At 41.1% G+C, this 21,784-nt stretch overlaps 1 protein-coding gene across 1 annotated transcript in view; it reads right to left on the reverse strand.

Moving 5' to 3' along the window:
* The window catches only part of FDX1 (ferredoxin 1), a 37,262-nt gene extending 21,601 nt beyond the window's left edge, over positions 1 to 15,661 (reverse strand). The window contains exons 1-2 of the mRNA XM_020869996.2: positions 15,259 to 15,661; positions 6,559 to 6,683 (exon numbers count right to left, since the gene is read on the reverse strand). Of these exons, the coding sequence (XP_020725655.1) occupies positions 6,559 to 6,683; positions 15,259 to 15,437 (304 nt within the window). The 5' untranslated portion in view covers positions 15,438 to 15,661. The remainder of the gene's footprint in view (positions 1 to 6,558; positions 6,684 to 15,258) is intronic.
* Positions 15,662 to 21,784: the final 6,123 nt, after the last annotated feature.

Below are 21,784 nucleotides of genomic sequence, written 5' to 3' on the forward strand. Positions count from 1 at the left end.
TGCCATTCAACCATCTCATCATCTGTTGTCCCCTTCTCATCCTGCCTTCAATCGTTCCCGGCATCAGGGTCTTTTCCAATGAGTCAGCTCTTCTCACCAGGTGGCCCAAGTGTTGGAGTTTCAGCTTCAGCATCAGTCCTTCCAATGAATATTCAGGACTGATTTCCTTTAGGATGGACTGGTTGGATCTCCTTGCAGTCCAAGGGACTCTCAAGAGTCTTCTCCAACACAATTTAAAAGCATCAAGTCTTCGGTACTCGGCTTTCTTTATAGTCCAACTCTCACATCCATACATGATTACTGGAAAAACCATAGCTTTGACAAGACAGACCTTTGTTGGCAAAGTAATGTCTTTGCTTTTTAATATGCTGTCTAGGTTGGTCATAGCTTTTCTTCCAAGGAGCAAGTGTCTTCATTTCATGGCTGCAGTCACCATCTGCAGTGATTTTGGAGCCCAAGAAAATAAAGTCTGTCACTGTTTGCATTGTTTCCCCATCTATTTGCCATGAGGTGATGGCAAAAAACTAAGATCAGATGCCATGATCTTAGTTTTCTGAATGTTGAGTCTTAAACCAACTTTTCACTCTCCTCTTTCACTTTCATCAAGACGCTCCAAGAAAAGATATAAAGTAGGAAGTTGTGCAATTTCCAAGAAAAAATATAAGTAGGAAGTTGAATCTGTAAGTCCAGGGCTCAGAGGGACAGTGTGCGCTAATAATACATAGTCTACGGTCATCCAGATGGGATTTAATGTCACAGGAGGGTAAGATCACCCAGACAGAAACCGTACAGACACTCTGAACCAGGCCAGCCTCACCTGTGTACAGTGTTTACCTATTAAGTATGAGTAGAACAAGGGCAATATTTAAAGCGTCTCCTGTATTCAGCTTTAGAAATGAATGAAATAGTTGGCCCTGCATACCTGTTAAGTCGCTTCAGTCGTGTCCGACCTTTGTGACCCTACGGTCTGTACCCTGCCAGGCTCCTCTGTCCATGGGATTCTCCAGGGAAAAATACTGGAATGGGTTGCCATTTCCTCCTCTAGGGGATCTTCCTGACCCAGGGATCGAACATGCACCTCTTATGTCTCCTGCATTGGCAGGCGGGTTCTTTACCAACAGCTCCACCTGAGAAGCATAGGTGTCCCTTACAATGCTGTTATCTCTTCTTTATAAACACAGTAGTTCAACTTCTTCTTTCATTTTTATTCTAGAAAGTGACTTAGGCTTAACTTTTATCTTTTGTGAACCTAGTTTAGCTTATCTCAAATTTATATTTACATGCCCAAAATTCTGGACACATTAGGATCCTTGATCTTTAAGGTATCTCTTCTATGTCCATGTAAACAAATGCAGAATTCTTATTGAACTACTAAAGACTGTGTTGGCATTAAATTTTCAGTACTTCTAGGAAACTGGGGGGAAAAGGACTCCTTTAGTGTTTATCTCTCTGTGTTAAGACTATGGGAAGTTACCATTTTTTAATGTATTTTTAAAATCTGTTATAATGAACAATGAACCTGTAGTAATAAATATGCTAACAAGAATAGCTAACATTAATTTGCCTTGCTTAGATAAACTCATTTGATCTCTATAGCAACCATACAAAGTACTTAAGTACTAACATTATTTCTATGTCACCCTTAAGGAGACAAGGTATGAAGAGATTAGAGATCTAACTGAAGGTCACAAAGGTGGCAAAGTGACAGAGCTGGGAAACAAACACAGGTTAGGAACTCCATTCTTAACATTCCAGTCAACAGTTTTCCAAAAAGAAAAAATATACATTTTAAATTTTGACTCACAGTATGAGTCCCATTTTACATCACAACCTGGTATACATATACTTTGTAAAATAGTTAAACAAGCATTTCATGGAATAATACAAAAAATGGTGGTTTTATATTTTCTTTTTAATTACATTAACTGGTAACTGAGAGCTAAACTGATTATATGACTAATGGCTGCAAACTGCAATGTGAAGTGTTATTGCAATATATAGTCATGACTGATGAAAGAAAAAATACTTTAAAAAGTTAAAGATATTTTCAATATTAAGGTCAAAATATGCTTTTATTTCAAAGAAATGGAAAGCAACTCGTGAAAATTATCTACTGTAAATAAAGTATTTTACATTATTTTGAGAAAAATGTAGCTCCATGTAAAACAGAGGTTAAGAGCCTTTCAAATAAATGTTTAAAATTAATTTTCATTTTTGTTAGTTTTTTTGGTCAAACAGCACATTTAAAGAGCCTTTCCTAATGGCTAAAAGTAAATAATACCTTATCAGAAAAACAGGCAAATAATTTGAGCAAACAGTTAATAAAACAAATTTTACTAAGTAATTCTTTCCCTAGGAATTTACCACAAGGAAATTACAGAACACAAACACAGAAAAGTATTCTTGGGGATGTTCACCTTACGGGTATTTGTAATAGCTGAAAACTGGAAGTCACCTAAATGTTCAAAGAAAGAAATGGACTAAATATACCATAGCATTAAAAGCTTCCCTCCTACCAGCAGGAAACTACTGATATTTGTTTTCAAAACTCCTTTCACAGTCTTGTTGTTTTTTTAATGGAGTAATATAGTATCCCCTTACATGACTAAATATCAGTCTTCTATCTGTGGGCATTTGCTTCTTTCAAATCTTTTGCTCTCACAAATAACTCTGGAGTAAAGAGTCTAGTATACACATCTTTTCATAAAGCTGAGATTTAAGCTGTGGAGAAATGTATAAAAACAGATTTACTGGATCACAGCCTCCACATTAGCCTTTCCAGAACACAAAAGATTAGCTTTCTCAAGGACAGGAAAAATGTTCTTTACTTCTTTAATGTACCCTCACACACAGTGGTAACAAAGTCCACATATACTGATGTACAAAGGCCAAAGAACATCCCCAACATACTTTCCTTCAGCTCTCTCAACTTTGATAACAGCTGATTTAACGTCTTTGTCTAGGTAAGTCTAATAGCTGGGACTCCTCAGGGACAGCTTCTACTGACTGCTTTTCTTCCTGAATATAGGCCATACTTTCCTGTTCCTTGGGAGTCTTGAATTTTTTATTGCAAAGTAGACATTTTAAATAATATAACATGACAACTCTGAAAATCAGGATCACCACTGTCTCCCCTAGCTTTGTTGCCATGGCTGGCTTTTTGGCGGTTGTTCTTGCAGCTATTTGTTTCTTTACTGACTTTCCCAAATTAAATCTGAGGCCTGTAATCCCAGCAGCATGTGATCAGCGATGTCTCTGTTCAGTGAGCTTAGTGGTCAGCTAGATCACTATATGGAGGTTTCCTTCAGGGCTTTGACCCAATAAAGGCTTCTACCCTCTGCTGAGGAGCTCAGTTCATGATTACGCATACCTTCAACATTCAAGTACTCTGCATGTCTGTCTTGGTCTTCACCTGCACGGGACCCTCAAGGTCAGCCAGAGATGCACAGGTGAGAGATTAAGGCCCTATCAGGTCTTTTCTGGACATAAACACAGCCCTGCATTTGTGCATGGCCTTCAGATCCCCAAAGTATTTCAGAGCCCACTACAGACATTGCATTCCCCAGATCTTTCTTTTAGGCTTTCTGGCCAGGCTCCTGTTTGCTCCAAGAGGCATCACAGCCTCAGGCAGCACAGTGTTAAACAACTGCAGGTAATTATTTCAGACAAAAGTCTTAGGGACAGAGCCTCCTCACAGAGCAATCTCTGAGGCAAATCGAATGAACAACTCCTTGGAATGAAGCTTTTCTGAGAAGCTGCAAAATAAGTGACAAAATTCTGGAGAATGCTTCTGAGGAAGTCAAATCAGTTTGTTCCTCCAGCGGCTGCAAGGTTGCCAGTTTTTAAGGCTACTGCTGAAGAGGAGAGAGGAGGAGAGCAGGCCAAGTTAAAATGCCACAAATTCTACCGTTCTTACCAATGTAGCCACTGTGCTAAGCACTTCACTTCCAATATACCACTCAATCTTCAACAACCCTATGATGTTAGAACTATTACAATCATATTTTACAGAAGAGGAAACTGAGGCATACAGATATTAAGCAGCCTGCTCTAGGTATTATGAACAGTCAGTGACAATGTTGGTTTATGAACCACATTTGTCTGATTCCAGGGTCTATTCTCAATTACTATGCAGTGTGTTACTCTTCATTTGTGAGAGAACAATTCAGAGAAACCAAGCTTAGTCAACTAAGTGCTGCTAAATATGAACTCATGAGGGAACTCAATTATATACAAATTTTACAGAATATATATATATATATATAAATTATCCATGAGTTCTTTTCCATAAATCAGTCAATCTATGGTATGGATCTGAATCATGCGAATTTAAAAGGGTATCTGCACAACTTCCACTCTCCCTGCACCATCAGGACATAACATATTTTTAAGATTTCGAAAGAATTCTGAAACTTAGTCCCAGCCAAGAACCACTGCTTTAGAGTAAGAAATGCCTTAAAACTAGAGCTATAGCAACTATGTCATCACCTAATTTCTCTAACAAGTGTTCACAAAGGAGAGACACTTCTTAAGAGAAAAATGGCTTATAGGAAAAAGCCGAGGTTTAGGAGTTAGAGAGACTTAGGCTTGAATCTTATAAGGCCTTCTCACTTGCTACTGTATGATCCAGGGAACATTAAGTTTCTCTGAACTTTATTAGTTTCTTCACCTATAAATTGGAAGTTGAAAAAAAAAAAAAAACTGCCTCTTAAAGAGTTGTTACAATAACAGATAACATATGCTGGAATGTAGTAGGTCCAATTATAATTATCCCTGTAATTCACATTAGATTCAGAAATTTAGCAAATTATTACTGAGTGCCAACTCTGGTTACCTGAGTGATAAAGAGTCTTCCAAAAGCACACAATCTAATAAAGGGAAGGGACATTCTCTCTAAAAAAGAAAACTGAAACAAGTATTAATATAGAGGAGTATATTTAATATAAAACGGGAAAATGGAAGGGAAGAAATAATTCTGATCTGAAAAGAGTTCTTAAAAGTGCAATATGAACAGTGCCTTGAATGAAAAATAGTCAGATATGCTCCTGCAGACTAGTGGTTCTCAAACTTCCACATGCATCAAATCACATGGCAGGCTTGTTAAAATACACATTTCTGGGCCCTACCCCAAACTTTCTGATTCAGGAAGTCCAGAGTGGGGCCTGAGAATGTGAATTTCCCAAGTGGCACTCATGGAACCCTCTTAAAGAACTACCATTCTAGACTAGAGAGAATGCTCGAGCAAAACTGGCAAGTGACATACAGTGTATCCCTGAGGTCTAAGATGGCAGCTTCCTGGATATGGGCTTTCTGTCAGTGGTAAAGGAATAAGGTGAAAAGTCTAGGAGTGAAAATTTCCTAAACAAACACTTCCTTAGTAAGAAGGAGATTAACTACCCTTTGAAGGAAAGTAAGTTGACATTCCAGACTGTACAGGGCATGTGTGCTAAGTCACTTTAGTCGTGTCCGACTCTCTGAGATTCCATGGACTGTAGCCGGCCAGGCTCCCCTGTCCATGGGATTCTCCAGGCAAGAAAACTGGAGTGGGTTGCCATGCCTTCCTCCAGGAGGCTTTCCCAACCCAGGAATCAACCTGTGTCTCTTACGTCTCCTGCACTGGCAGGCAGATTCTTTACCACTGGTGCCACCTGGGAAGCCCACCTGAGCCGCAGAGGTCTTCAGTGTATGGTGATGAATGCCATCTGGACTTACGGTGGTCTGTATCACGTTGCAATACTTACAAGTATCAAACCACTATGTTGTATGCCTGAAACTAATATGTCAATTACAGCTCAATAAAAAAGTACTCACTTAAAAACAATGCATAAGTTCAATGTAATTAAGAAAATACCAGTCTGGGAATTCCCTTGGCAGTCCAGTGGTTATGACTCTTGGCACTTTCACTGCCAAGAGCCTGGGTTCAATCCTTGGTTGGGGAACTAAGATCCCATAAGCCTCTGTAACATGACATTTAGTATCTCAATCTGTTATTTGCTTTTTTAACTCATTTAATTGGAAGCTAATTACTTTACAATATTGTGGTGGTTTCTGCCATACATTCACATGAATCAGCCATGTGTCCCCCACCCTGAGTGCCCCCCACCCTACCTCCCTCCCCATCCCATCCCTCGGGGTCATCCCAGTGCACTAGCCCTGAGCACCCTGTCTCATGCATCGAACCTGGACTGGTGATCTATTTCACATATGATAATATATATGTTTCAATGCTATTCTCTCAAATCATCCCACCCTCACCTTTCTCCCACAGCGTCCCTGGTATTTTTCAATTCCATGCACTACTCCCAGCTTTGCATCACACATATAATCAATAAGGTAATAGGCAACAGACTTTAGGGCATATAATTAATTAAACGTTCGAAGAACAGAAACACGGTGTCACTCTTATTCTTCATAAGTGAGAATATAACACTAAAGCATCCTGACTTTTAATAGTTCACTTAGCATGCTAGAGTTAAAATTCTTCAAAAATAAAAAAAACAAAGCTAAAACCTATTTAATAGTTTCACTTATAAATTTTAAGTAATGTTCCATACTCACCAAAACCATCAATATCTAGATTATTTTCAACCACAACATCTAGCAGAGAGTCACCAACTTTTCCTTTGGTTGTTAATGTTTCACCATCACGGTTTATAAAGTGGACTGTTATTTTATCTTCTGAGCTGGAAAAGGAAACAGTCCTTTATTACTTTCAGTAATTTCAAGAAACTTTAAAATAGTTGCTTGAAGAACCCGTAAGGTAAAATAATTAGGTTGTGTGTGGGTCTGTGTGCATGCAAATATTCTCCTTTATAGGATTTTCTTTTCTTTCTAAAGTCTATTTGGGAAGGAGACACCAGAAATCAGAGGCATAACTTTCTACCCACCAACCCGAAGGGAAGTTCTGCCACCCTAAAGGAAACAGTAAGTATGTCACTATCAAGGCCATCTGAAGTATGTCTCCCCAGTCGTCACCATCAGCCACAGTTATATGAAATCATTAGCAATCATTATCACTTATGAAGCCTGTTTTGCTCTCACACAGATCCTCTGAAAACCAACATCTCTATGAATGTGTCCATAAAAACTAGATGAGGGCTGTGGAGAGCTTTAAACACAAATCACCATACTACTGATAAGGCAACTTTTACGCAAGTGTCTGACAAATACAGTCACCAAGAGGCAGCAGTTTGATAGCTTTGAGTAGTTGAACATTTCATTTTGGTCGAAAAACGAAAGGGATTAGAAAAAAGGTTTTCTCTGTTTAAATCTGTGAGAAGATAAACATAACCCTCCTTATATTTTTCATTATTATAGGATATCTATCAGTCAGTCATCAGTCTGCTAACGTGCTTACATTTCTTACCCTTCTCTCAAATATCAGTCCAAATTTTGGGAGGGAAAATCATACTATCAACTAGATAATACCCTCCCCACCACTGGTCATTTTAATTTTTACTTCATAATTGAAAATATGTACTTCGACTTAAAAGAATTAGTTGTAATTTTCACCACTCCCAATAGACAGTCATAGTTCATCAAAGAAAACTTTAATATAAAACCTAGAATTGTATAATTTCAGAGCTATAAATATCATGCAAATTATCAAGTGCAGTCATCAGTCATCTCATTTTGCAGCCTTATCAGATAATGTCTTCCCTGATTACTCAATGCTAAAAAAAAAAATTCTGTTAAAATTGATCAGAATTGTGTTGAGAGAGAATGTCCCTTAAATGGGCCTGTACTCTCCAACTTCTTTTCACAGGGAAAAAAAAATGCTTTAAAGCAAGTATTCCCAAACATGCACAATTTTCAACTAGACAACTGGCATTTTTTCAAAGAATAACTAAGAATGAAGATAGTCTGGAGGCAGGGAGACCCGCTGGAGGTTATGAAAGGGCATAAACGAAGCAACAGTGTAGGAGATACTAATTTAAGAGATATTCAGAAGACAGAATCAAAAGATTCTGGAGAGGGAGGAAGTAACACTGAAATTTCTTGCCTGGGTAATGGGGAGTACAGGTTAACCGAGGATTAACTTAGGAGAAGGAGTTTTGGGGAAGACTGGAAATGAGTTCAAGTTTAGACCTGCTTGATATGGATGTGAGAGTTGGACGGTGAAGAAAGCTGAGCGCTGAACAATTTATGCTTTTGAACTGTGGTGTTGGAGAAGACTCTTGAGAGTCCCTTGGACTGCAAGGTGATCTAACCAGTCTATCCTAAAGGAGATCAGTCCTGGGTGTTCATTGGAAGGACTGATGCTGAAGCTGAAACTCCACTACTTCGGCCACCTTATGCAAAGAGTTGACTCACTGGAAAAGACCCTAATGCTGGGAAGGATTGAGGGCAGGAGGAGAAGGGGATGACAGAGGATGAGATGGCTAGATGTATCACCGACTTGATGGACATGAGTTTGGGTAGACTCCGGGAGTTGGTGATGGACAGGGAGGCCTGGCATGCTGCGGGTCATGGGGTCGCAAAAAGTCGGACACGACTGAGCAACTCAACTGAACTGACTGACTGACTGAACTGAACTGACAGAAAAAACATATGCTTCAACACGTTTGAACCTTAAACATTTACACTCAGTTAAATAAGCCCGGTTTTATATATATATCAATACATAAATTTCCCAGAAAAGGCAAATCTATAAAGACAGAAAGCAGATCAGTGGTTGCCTGGGACTAGGGTTGGACATGGGGACTGACTGTAAAATGTCAAACTGTCTGGTGAAACAAATTATTCCAGTGCTGGAATTGTGTTTATGGCTGGACAAATCAAAGATATGGTAATGGCTGCAGAACCCTAAAGATTTGCTAAAAATCACTGAATTTTATATCTATCAGTTTATTTTATGGTTTATGTTATACCTCAAATAAATGTTCTCCTAATTCTATCAAAAGTTATGATCAGTCAGTTCAGCTCAGTCGCTCAGCTGTATCCAACTCCTTGTGACCCCATGAATCGCAGCACGCCAGGACTCCCTGACCATCACCAAATCCCGGAGTTTACTCAAACTCATGTCCATCGAGTCACTGATGCCATCCAACCATCTCATCCTCTGTCGTCCCCTTCTCCTCCTGCCCCCAATCCCTCCCAGCATTAGGGTCTTTCCCAATGAGTCAACTCTTTGCATGACATGGCCAAAGTACTGGAGTTTCAGCTTCAACATCAGTCCTTCCAATGAACACCCAGGACTGATCTCCTTTAGGATGGACTGGTTGGATCACCTTGCAGTCCAAGGGACTCTCAAGAGTCTTCTCCAATACCACAGCTCATAAGCATCAATTCTTTGGAGCTCAGCCTTCTTCACAGTCCAACTCTCACATCCATACATGATCACTGGAAAAACCATAGCCTTGACTAGACGGACCTTTGTTGGCAAAGTAATGTCTCTGCTTTTTAATATGCTGTCTAGGTTGGTCATAACTTTCCTTCCAAGGAGTAAGCATCTTTTAATTTCATGGCTGCAATCACCATCTGCAGTGATCTTGGAGCCCCAAAAAAATAAAGTCTGACACTGTTTCCACTGTTTCCCCATCTATCTGCCATGCAGTGATGGGACCAGATACCATGATCTTAGTTTTCTGAATGTTGAGCTTTAAGCCAACTTTTTCACTCTCCTCTTTCACTTTCATCAAGAGGCTTTTTAGTTCCTCTTCACTTTCTGCCATAAGGGTGGTGTCATCTGCATATCTGAGGTTATTGATCTTTCTCCTGGCAATCTTGATTCCAGCTTGTGGTTCTTCCAGCCCAGCGTTTCTCATGATGTACTCTGCCTATAAATTAAACAAGCAGGGTGACAATATACAGCCTTGATGTACTCCTTTTTCTATTTGGAACCACTCTGTTGTTCCATGTCCAGCTCTAACTGTTGCTTCCTGACCTGCATACAGGTTTCTCAAGAGGCAGATCAGGTGGTCTGGTATTCCCATCTCTTGAAGAATTTTCCACAGTTTATTGTGATCCACACAGTCAAAGGCTTTGGCATAGTCAATAAAGCAGAAATAGATGTATTTCTGGAACTCTCTTGCTTTTTTAATGATCCAGTGGATGTTGGCAATTTGATCTCTGGTTCCTCTGCCTTTTCTAAAACAAGCTTGAACATCTGGAAGTTCACGGTTCATGTATTGCTGAAGCCTGACTTGGAGAATTTTAAGCATTACTTTACTAGTGTGTGGGATGAGTGCAATTGTGCGGTAGTTTGAGCATTCTTTGGCATTGCCTTTCTTTGAGATTGGAATAAAAACAGACCTTTTCCAGTCTTGTGGCCACTGCTGAGTTTTCCACACTTGCTGGCATATTGAGTGCAGCACTTTTACAGCATCATCTTTCAGGATTTGAAATAGCTCAACTGGAATTCCATCACTCCACTAGTTTTGTTTGTAGTGATGCATTCTAAGGCCTACTTGACTTCACATTCCAGGATGTCTGGCTCTAGGTGAGTGATCACACCATTGTGATTATCTGGGTCGTGAAGATCTTTTTTGTACAGTTCTTCTGTGTATTCTTGCCATCTCTTTTTAATATCTTCTGCTTCTGTTAGGTTCATACCAGTTCTGTCCTTTATCAAGCCCATCTTTGCATGAAATGTTCCCTTGGTATCTCTAATTTTCTTGAAGAGATCTCTAGTCTTTCCCAATCTGTTGTTTTCCTCTATTTCTTTGCACTGATCGCTGAGGAAGGCTTTCTTATCTCTCCTTGCTATTCTTAGGAACTCTGTATTCAAATGGGAATATCTTTCCTTTTCGCTTTTCTTCTTTTCACAGCTATTTGTAAGGCCTCCTCAGGCAGCCATTTTGCTTTTTTGCATTTCTTTTCCATGGGCATGGTCTTTATCCCTGTCTCCTGTACAACGTCAGGAACCTCCATCCTTAGTTCATCAGGCACTCTGTCTATCAGATCTAGTCCCTTAAATCTATTCTTCGCTTCCACTGTATAATCATAAGGGTTTTGATTTAGGTCATACCTGAATGGGCTAGTGCTTCTCCCTCTTTCTTCAATTTAAGTCTGAATCTGGCAATAAGGAGTTCATGATCTCAGCCACAGTCAGCTCCTGGTCTTGTTTTTGCTGACTGTACAGAGCTTCTCCATCTTTGGCTGCAAAGAATATAATCAATCTGATTTCGGTGTTGACCATCTGGTGATGTCCATGTGTAGAGTCTTCTCTTGTGCTGTTGTAAGAGGGTGTTTGCTATGACCAGTGCATTCTCTTGGCAAAACTCTATTAACCTTTGCCCTGCTTCATTCCGCACTCTAAGGCCTAATTTGCCTGTTACTCCAGGTGTTTCTTGACTTCCTACTTTTTGTCCCCGATAGCAAAAAGGACATCTCTTTGGGGTGTGTGTTCTAAAAGGTCTTGTAGGTCTTCATAAAACCGTTCAACTTCAGCTTCTTCAGCATTACTGGTTGGGGCATAGGCTTGGATTACCGTGATATTGAGTGATTTGCCTTTCCAACAAACTTGGAAAGTTATGATAGGCTTAGCTAAAGATAGAAAATTGATGTGCTAACACTAGTGATTGTTAAATCTTTGAAATCATTAAACTGTTAAATCTATAAAATCTTTATTCCTAGTTCACCAAACTGTGTACTTTTATCATCAGAAATAAAACTTATCTTATTGAACATAAAAAAAAAAAAAAAAGAAAAAACAAAGGTCCAGAAGCCAGATGGAAATATGTGTCTGAAACACACAGAAGTCTAGCGATTTGACATCAAAAAATGCCTGGTACTAAGCGACAATAAGTACAACAGAAAGAATTCCATAGTTTATACACACTACTGAAGGCTGGAGGTTTGGGGACTGCTGCCCTTCTGGCGCACCCTAGAGCTAAGCTTTGTTATTGTTGTTTAGTCACTAAGTTGTGCCCATGGACTGTAGCCCTCTAGGCTCCTCTGCCCATAGGACTTCCCAGGCAAGAATAATGGAGTGGGTTGCCATTTCCTTCTCCAGGGATCCAACCCATGTCTCCCGCACTGGCAGGCGAATTCTCGCCACTGAGTCACCAGAGAAGCAACAGCAAAGGAATTTCAACTCTGACACAGATTCCTCTCCTTTAAAATCAGGGTATCATTTATCTCACCGTTTTGGTAACATGTGGAAAATTCCTAACAGAGTAGAGCTCAACAAACACTGATTGATAACTTTTATTTAAAGTCCCAGTCCTTTTGCTACTAAGGAGCCTGAACTGCTGCTACATATTAAAGGTGTGCATGCATGTGTGCTAGGTTGCCTCAGTCATGTCCAACTCTTTGCCACCGTATGGACTGCAGCCCGCCAGACTCCTCTGTCTATAGACTCTCCAGGCAAGAATACTGGAGTGGCTTGCCATGCCCTCCATCCAGGGGGTCTTCCCAACCCAGGGATAGAATCCATTAAAAGTGTTCAGCCCCAGAAAAAACTGCAGAATTAAGAGTAATAACAGGTTTGCCAAAGGATGGGAGAGAAAGAAGAAATGACAGAGTAAAAGTAACTGTGCAGCTGAGAAAGTATGGAATATAAGAGTCAGAAGACATAAAACTCCAGCCCTGGTTCCAACATACTCATTAGGTGACCATGGGTAAGTGGCAATAACGGAGATTTCACCAAGCTTCTGAGAGAATTAAAGGAGAGAAAGTTTGTGGAAACATTTTATTCCCTAAAAAGCATCATACATGTGTACTTTACTCAACTAACTTTATTCATTATTAACAATTGGTACTGATGGGTTTTGTAGATTTCTCTTCCCCAATTTTAAGAACTAGCAATAAGTTTTTAGCTATTCCCCAGAAGATCAAGATTTCAGGTACTGGAAAATAACTATGATCCCTCTAAATCCTCTATCATCATCAATGTATCAACCAGTACCACAAACAACTACTTCCTTCAACTGTTACCCTTTATGTACCATGCACTGCCATTTATTCTGTTCAACCACAGCTATCTCAACCAAGGTGTCAGTGGCTGTTGTGATAAAGCTCTTAACAGACTTCTAATAGACAGGGGAGTTATGGCTGCTAATGCTCACCCTTTCACTATGTGGGGTGGTCTGGGGCAGCTGGTCCAAGAAAAGGGCCCCATCTAGAGTGCCCCACTTCCAGAGCCACCTTAACTCTTCCAAATGACCCTATGGGCTAAACAATTATCAACTCTAATGGTGCTCAAAAAACAAACAAAAACTAAGTGAGTTCTAGTCCCAGTTTTGCCTGCTACTTAATATAAAATTTTTATTCTCATTTATCTACTTTACCTGCCTCAGGAGATTTTCTTAAGGGTCAAGTGAAATAATATACATGAAAGCCCTTTGCAACCGAAATCACTACAAAACGTAAAGTACTACGACACAGCATTTTGAGAGTTAAAGGAGTTTTTTGACTCTCAGTTACTGAAAGTTTACTTAAATGTTAAACTTCAAAATCAGAACTACAGCCTCTAGACTGCTCTGTCCAACTAAACTTGAACAATAACAAAGATATTCTAGAGTTGTATATAACTGATGTCCCAGACAGTAGCTACTAGCTATGTGTGGTTATCCAGTATTTGAAATGTGGCCAGTGGAATTGGGAAACTGATTCTTCATTTATTCAACTTTAATTATCTTAAATGGCTACATGTGGTTACTGGTGACCATACTGGATAGCCTGGAAAATTTAGTTGCAGCTCCAGTCTGTGATAGGAAGCACAGGCCATTGACAGACTGTGCCAATGGGGCAGAAAGCAGGTTTAAGAGGGAACAAAACAGATGTGCTTCCCTTTATGACAACCTGATACACCAAATCAAACAGTAACTTGGAGGAGATAATTCCCATTCACAAAAGCATTCATGTTCCTTTAAATATTAGTTACATAAATGTGTTCAGTAAGAGTCCCAATTTACACACAATTTTTCAAGAAAGCAACCAATGTAGAAAACAAGGCAACAAGGCATCCAGGCAGATGGACATCAAAGACTGAAAAGTAACAAATAACCCCACCGTGCCTTAACAAATAACCCCAGCTTGCCTTCATTATCTCCTCCACAGTTCATACAACAAAAATTTAGTGAGCACCCACTACCTCACAGATTAAGGGGAAAAAGATGAGTAGGTCCCACACCCTACTCTCAGGAACTTCACAAAGGAGAAACTAGAGAGGAACACAAACCCAGCTGTTTTTCCCTGCTTCCTACTACAGGACAGCAGGTCAGAGAGCTGTTCAGACCTACATTATATTAAGGCTCCATCCACCACAGTGCTATACTCTGAAATTATGAGTACATTTTATCTCTATTGTATCTAAACGGGATTGTGTCTTTGAGAAACAAATCTACCCAAGAACACAAAACTGCCAACATATTCTGGGCAAATTTTTTTTCACATCTGTTTCGACATTTAGTACACAAAACTCAACGCTGTGGGCCTAGGAGGCGGCTGAGGCTAACAGGTGGGATTTACCGAGCCCTCCAGACTCCCTACAATATGTGTATGCTCTTACTGGTTTCTTTAAATAGTCCTGTGAGGCCTACACGACTCTTATCCCCCCAGTAACAGACATTAGACAAACTGGATAATAAGTGTCAAAGCCCAGTTTAAAACCCTGGCTTGCCAGTCCAACGCAGGAGACTTTTTATCCGACAGCAACCAGAGGAAGTGGAGAAGGGCATGGCATCTCACTGCAGTATTCCTGCCTGAAGAATCCCACGGACAGAGGAGCCTGATGGGCACCAGTCCATGGGGTCGCAAAGAGTCGGACACGCCTGAAGCGACTTAGCACGCACCAGAGGGAGCACACCGGGAAGTTCGGGGACGAGCAGGTGTACCCTAAATGGACAAGGACTTGGAGACAGAACGTTTCCAGACCCGGCAGGATGAAGAGAGGCCAGAAGAAAGCCCCGGCCGCGACACAAACTGGGCGCGAGGTTCACCGCGGTCTCCGGTAGGGCAAAGGTTAGATCCACGCCAAACCGCACGGAGAACCAGCAGCAGCAAACTGCCAGCTTCCCTGAGGGCACAGGGGGAGCTGGGACAGGGAAATCGGGGGCCCCAGGCCCCCGTCCCCCGCCAAGCGTCGGTGGACCTGAGAAGCAACTTGGCAACCGGACGACACGGAGGAAGCGACCGCACGGGACGACCAGCCCGGGGCCAGGAGAAGGCAGCGGGGCTGGGCTTGTGGCCCGCAGGCCGGCGCCCGGGAGAGGACGACAGAACTGGAAACCTCTGCAGGCGACAGAGGCGCCGCCACCAGAGCACCCACGAGCTCGGCGCGCCCCCTCGCGCGCCCCACCCCGCGCGCCTCACCTGCTCTGCGCTTGCCCCGATACGCTCAGCGTTCGCGTCGCCACCGCGCCGCCGCCCAGGCCCGGCCCTCGGCTCCCGCGGAAGCCGCCGGCTCCTGTGCGGGGTCGCGCGAGAAGCCGCCACCGGCCGGCCGTGTCGCCGAGGGCGGCGGAGGCGACGCGCAGGAGGCGGGCGGCCATAGCCTGTCGGGGAACTACGGGAGGCGACGCAGGCCGCACGGTAGCGGCCGCGGGGTTACGTTCGGCGAGTACGGGCGAGCTGACGCCGCGCGGGTCTGCGGAAAGGAGAGGCACAGGGGGATCGCAGGACCGGGGTTCCCTCGAGGATCTGTTGCGTTCACCACCGCGGGCCCCGCGCGCCTTCCGGGTGGCTATAAGGCCCGCGCGCCCTAAGCGCAGCTCCGCCCCTGCCCGCGCTCCGCTCCGCCCCCTGCCCGCGCTCCGCCCCGCCCCCTGGCTCTGGCTTTAGGGGCGGGGCTCTGCGCCTCGTTTTACCTACCGACCGGGTTTTGTCTTCATCTTGCTTCTTCGTTGGCGTCTAGGGTCCCCAAGTGAGGACATTGAATTTTAAAAGATAGCAGAACGTCTGACGAAAAGATACAATGAAGCAATCCCCAGTTAACTATACCACTCTTTTTTTTTTTCTGCACCTCCCTCCTTCTCCTGCCTATTAAAAAAAGTGGGAGATGGCCATCTTGGAGTTCAAAAAATAGAATAAAAGAGAATTACAACAGTTGTTAGAAAAAAAAAAAAAAAGGACCGTAGGAAATTTCAACATGGTAATAGGCAGATACAAAGAAGAATAACTGTGACTCTAAAGTTATAAATAATCACAGTAATGAATGAACGAGGATACCGGAGAAGGCAAGTGATATTCCCAGATTTTGAGTGGTAAATAAATGCTCGTTGAGCAGCTGAAATCCATGAGCCTGAACAGGAAACTCTGACGAACTGAGAGCTTTTTAAGAGTTTTACAAAACCAGCAAGATGAATTTAAAAATACACTTCATCGTGGTTAATACGTGGTGGAACGCATGGGCTTTGAGGTCAGAAATAGCGATGTTCAAATCCAAGGTCTACCACTTTTGAGCTCTTGAGACCTTGGATAAATTACTCTCTTAGAGGATCAGAATCCCCAGAACACTTTTACGTGGATAAGATGTTCCATCCTTCAGGGCCATCCTGAGGGTTAGACAAACTAACCCGCAAGATGGGGTAAGGATGGGATAGTGCGTCACAAAGAGCCATAACTCTTCCTGAGCCTTCCTGCCTAAGGCTACTCTTTAAAGGTTAAAGTCAGGTGGCTCTTGCAAATATGCTAAACACAATAAAAGATACTTTAAAGAATATTCAGAACAAGAAAGTGTAGGCCTGAGGAAAGCGTCTCTGGAGACAATGTACCGTGAGTATTGAACCCGGAAGGCAAAGAGACACGTAGTCTACCAGCTCCTAAATTGCCTCAATCTTCCGATAAAGACCTTCAAGTTGAACCGTTCTCAGCAAACCCTGAGAGTAGCCTGGGAGAGGAGGTTGTTTTTAAAAAGTTAATCATTTTTTAAAGGTGAAATCTCCAAGGTCAGATGAATTACTTGTAGGAGAAGAACTTGAAACAAACAAACATTCCAGAAACCTCTCAGCCCTCCTGTAAATCCAGCTTCAGCTCAGCTGAGGCAGTTACAGATTTCTGCTTTGTGGGGTAGTTGTTTGTATACATAGTTCCTTTTAGTAGTCCCCATGCTTCCAGGGCCATGGCCTTGAGTGTATCAGGGTTTCAATAAGTATCTGTAATTAAATGAATAATATAATCTCCATTAGTAATCATCAGAATTCATGAATCATGTGCAGGAAAATTAAAAATGGGGAAAAAAAAGTTTTCCAGATTTTCAAAGGGCAGTAAGGGTAGATTCCAAAAATTACAGACATGCAGATTCAGCAGTATTCCAGAGGCAATTTATACGTTCATAAACAAAGATTAAAAAGCAATATGGAATTACTGAGGACATGCTTTTGCTGATGTATTTATCTAAAACTCCCACTCTCCCATCTTTCATTCCTGTCAAAATCCATCTGTGTTTTGAAAGTATGAAAGTGGAAGTCTCTCAGTCATGTTGGACTCTTTCTGACTCCATGGACTATATAGTCCAGGGAGTTCTCCAGGCCACAATACTGGAGGGAGTAGCTGATCCCTTCTCCAAGGGAATCTTCCCAACCCAGAGATCACACCCAGGTCTCCCGAATTGTAGGCCGATTCCTTACCAGCTGAGCCACAAGAGAAGCTCAAGATTACTGAAATGAGTATCCTATCCCTTCATTCATCTCATATTTGATCTTTCCCATGAAGTCATAGCTACTAATCACAAAAGATCATCCCTCCCTCTGCTAAATGCCTGAGATCTTTATTCTTGAAAACTTTATGGTCCTCATTGTTTCAAATAGGATAGTGTTCATGAAAGTGCTTCGTAAACTGTAAAGTGTTATAAAAATTCCGGTTCAGCGTTGATTGAGCACCTACTCTGAGCTTCAGGGTACCATGTGCTCTATCACAAATGCTTTGTATACCTCCTCTAGAGTGAATGCATCAAAAGTAGGAAGGCTGTCTTATTCCTCTTCATACTCCCAGCACCTGGCATAGTGCCTGGTACAAAGCAGCCATTTAATAGTATCTTTGTTAAGAACTATGTCATAGACTTTCACAATTTTTTAAAATTAAATTGTCCTTGATTTACAATATTATGTTTCAGGTATACACCAAAGTGATTCAGTTACATTTTTTTTTCAGATTATTTTCCACCATATGTTATTTCAAGATACTGAATATAGTTACCTTTACTACACAATAAATCCTTTTTCCTTATCTATTTTATGTATAGTAGTTTGTATCTGTTAATACCATACTATTTATCCTTCCCTTTCCCCTTTGGTAACCATAAGATTGTTTTTTATGTCTGTGAGTCTGTCTCTATTTTATATATAGAGTCATTGGTGTTACTTTTTATATTCCACCTATAAGTGATACCACATAACTCTTGTCTTTCTCTGTCTTACTTCACTAAGTATAATAAACTCTAGGTCCATCCATGTTTTTGAAAATAACAGTATTTCATTCTTATTTGTGGCTAAGTAATATATACAGCCAGCATCAGCTCCACGGCCAGAGCACGGGACCCGATAAGCACCAGGGATTCAGTGCTGGCAACACAAGGAACCTATAGAATGCTGTACATGTTGATGCGCCATCTGCATGCAGTATTGGGGGAACCTCAGCACAGCCTCACTCGAGATGACTGAAACCCCTCCCCTTCTAGCCCTAGAATGCCCACCAGTGATTTATATATACTTATCTCACATCTTAATCCACTTGTCTTTTGATGAGCACTTGAATTGTTATGTCTTGGCTATTGTAAATAGTGCTATGAACATGTATGTTTTTGAATTTGAATTTTCATCTTTTCTGGATATATACTCAAGAGTGGGATTTCTGGGTCATATGATAGCTCTCTTTTAGTTTTTTAAGGAAACTCCATACTGTTTTCCATAATAGCTACACCAGTTTACATTCCCTTCAACATTTTTGGAAGGTTCCCTTTTCTCCACACCCTCTCCAGCATTTATTGTTTGTAGACTTTTTGATATTAGCTATTCTGACAGGATTGAAGTGTTATGAAGTGGTATTTCATTGTGATTTTGATTTGCATTTCTCTAATAGTTAACATTGTTGATCATCTTTTCATATGCCTATTGGCCATCTACATGTCTTCCTTGGAGAAAAGTGTTTATAGATCTGCTCATTTTTTGTTTGAAGTGCTTGTTTTTTTTTTTGATATTGAAGTATAAGAGCTGTTTGTTGGAAATTAAGCCCTTGTCTGTTGCATCTTTTGCAAATATTCTCTCCATTCCATAGATTGTCTTTTCATGTTGTTGATGGGGTATTTTTGCTGAGCAAAAGCTTTTACATTTTATTAGGTCCCATTTGTTTGGTGGCACTAGTGGTAAAGATTCTGCCTGCTAATGCAGTAGACACAAGAGACACCAGTTCAGTCCATGGGTAGGGAAGATCCCCTGGAGAAGGGAATGGCTAACCACACCAGTATTCTTGTCTGTAAAATCCCATGGACAGAGGACTCTGGCAGGCTACAGTCCATGTGGTCACAAAGAGTCAGATATAACTGAGCAAGAAACAGGACATGTTTATTTTTACTATTATTTTCTCTGCCTTGCAAGACAGCTATGAAAATATTGCTACAATTTACATCAGAGAATGTTTTGCCAATGTTCTCTTCTAGGAGTTTAATGGTATCATATCTTATATTTAGGTATTTAAACCATTTTGAATTTATTTTTGTATATGATGTGAAGGAGTGTTCTAATTTCACTTATTTACATGTGACTATCCAGACTTCCCAACACCACTTACTGAAAATCTGTCTTTTCTCCATTGTATAGTCTTACCTCCTTTGTCACAAGTTAATCGACCGTAGGTGTGTGGGTTTATTTCTGGGTCTCTGTTCTCCTCCACTGATCTATATGTCTATTTTGAGCCAATGCCATACTGTTTTGATTACTGTATCTTTGTAGTGTAGTCTGAAGTTTGGAAGGGTTATACCCATAGTGTTGTTCTTTATTCCTCAGGATTGCTTTGACAATTCTAGGGCTTTTATGATTCCATATAAATTTTAGGGTTATTTGTTCTAGAAACTTTTATAATTTTTATCTCATACCATTAGCTCAGCAACTCTGTAGAGAAGACATAAATATTTACTGACATTAGCAGTGTGAAAAATCACAATGCTAGTGCTGAAGACACAGCAGTGAACAAAACAATCCCTACCCTCTTATTTTACAGATGAGCAAACTGAGGGACACAGTAGTTGTGACTTTCTTAGACTTATACTGCTATTAAGTTGTGAATCTAAAATTTAAATCCAGGTCTTCCTGGTCCCAAGTCTGGGGCATAAGCATAAGAAATGACCATTTTATTGTTTTATTATATATATTTACACATCATATTCATGTAATTTTATTATTATATTATTGTACATTATGTTATTATGAATATATATTTATATCACATGCATTTTTCACATCTATATCCAATAGTAGATGCTTTAGACTCTACACAATCCATAAAATTTAGAAATAGGATCAGAAATTAGCATTATCTAAAATTTTAAAAAGAAGTATGAAATTAAGCTAAGTATATTTCACTCCCAAGAAATTACTCCACCCCCAGTGATTTGTTAATATGGCTGATAAAATTGGTGAATTTCCTAAATTTAAATTAAATCACCTGTATGTAAATAAATTGCTGTGTTTGTCTTAATTGATCTTCCTGTCTGCAGTTAGCATCCATCATACTGCCTGACTCAGATGGTAAAAAACTGCAATGCACGAGACCTGGGTTCGATCCCTGGGTGGGGAAGATCCCCTGGAGTAGGAAATGTTAACCCACTCCAGTATTCTTGCCTGGAGAATTCCATGGACAGAGGAGCCTGGCAGTCTACAGTCCATGGGATTGCAGTTGGACAGGACTGAGCAACTAACACTTTCACTTTCATACTACCAGTAGGCTAATCCTAGAAACATATTGATATGATCAAGTTACTTTTGTCAGCCTTAAAGATAAAATAGCCAACTATTCAACCAGCAAAATGAGGTTATTCAGGAATAGCAGAGGAATTGCAAGTCGGGTCATGCAAGCTATGGCAAACTACAGGCAAGATCAGAAAACAAAAAAAAAGGTGGGGGGGGAAGAGGGGGCTTGCATTTATAGAGGAGAGGAGGAAGTTGGGTGGGGCTGTTTTGAACAGAAATTCACTGGAGGCCAATGAGAGTCTACTACTTTGGTCACCTGATGGGAAGAACTGACTCATTGGAAAAGACCCCGATGCTGGGAAAGATGAAGGCAGGAGGAGAAGGGGACGACAGAGGATGAGATGGTTGGATGGCAGCACCGACTCAATGGACGTGAGTTGGAGCAAACTCTGGAAGATGGTGAAGGACAGGGAACCCTGGCATGCTGCAGTCCATGGGGTCGCAGAGTTGGACAGAGCTGAGCAACTGAACAACAACAAATGAGAGTTCAGGGTGGTAACAGCTTTTCATTGACGAAGAGTGTAGTAGTTTCTCATTGGCGGGGTTGTTGCTGGGCAACAGCCTACTGTTGGATACTTAAAGTAAGCTGCTTCCTGTTAGAGAGTGAAAGATAGCTTCTTCCTGATGGAGTCTGCAAAGGGCAGTTCGTGATAATGTGTGAGAGCTCCCCCTTCAGGGCTTCCCAAATCCATTTCAGGGCTTCCCAAATCCATTGTATGTATGTATGTATGTTTGTATGTATGTAAATATGTGTGTATTTGGCTGCACCAAGTCTTAGCAGCGGCATGTGGGATATAGTTCCCTGGCCAGGGAGTGATTGAACCCAAGCCCCCTGTATTGGGAGCACAGAGTCTTAACCACTGGACCACCAAGGAAGTCCCCTGACTCCATTTTAAATGAGGTTTCCTTTATTTTCACTTTCTGTATGAAATATT

The sequence above is a fragment of the Odocoileus virginianus genome, chromosome 10 (assembly GCF_023699985.2).
Source record: "Odocoileus virginianus isolate 20LAN1187 ecotype Illinois chromosome 10, Ovbor_1.2, whole genome shotgun sequence".
Taxonomy (NCBI): Eukaryota; Metazoa; Chordata; class Mammalia; order Artiodactyla; family Cervidae; genus Odocoileus; species Odocoileus virginianus.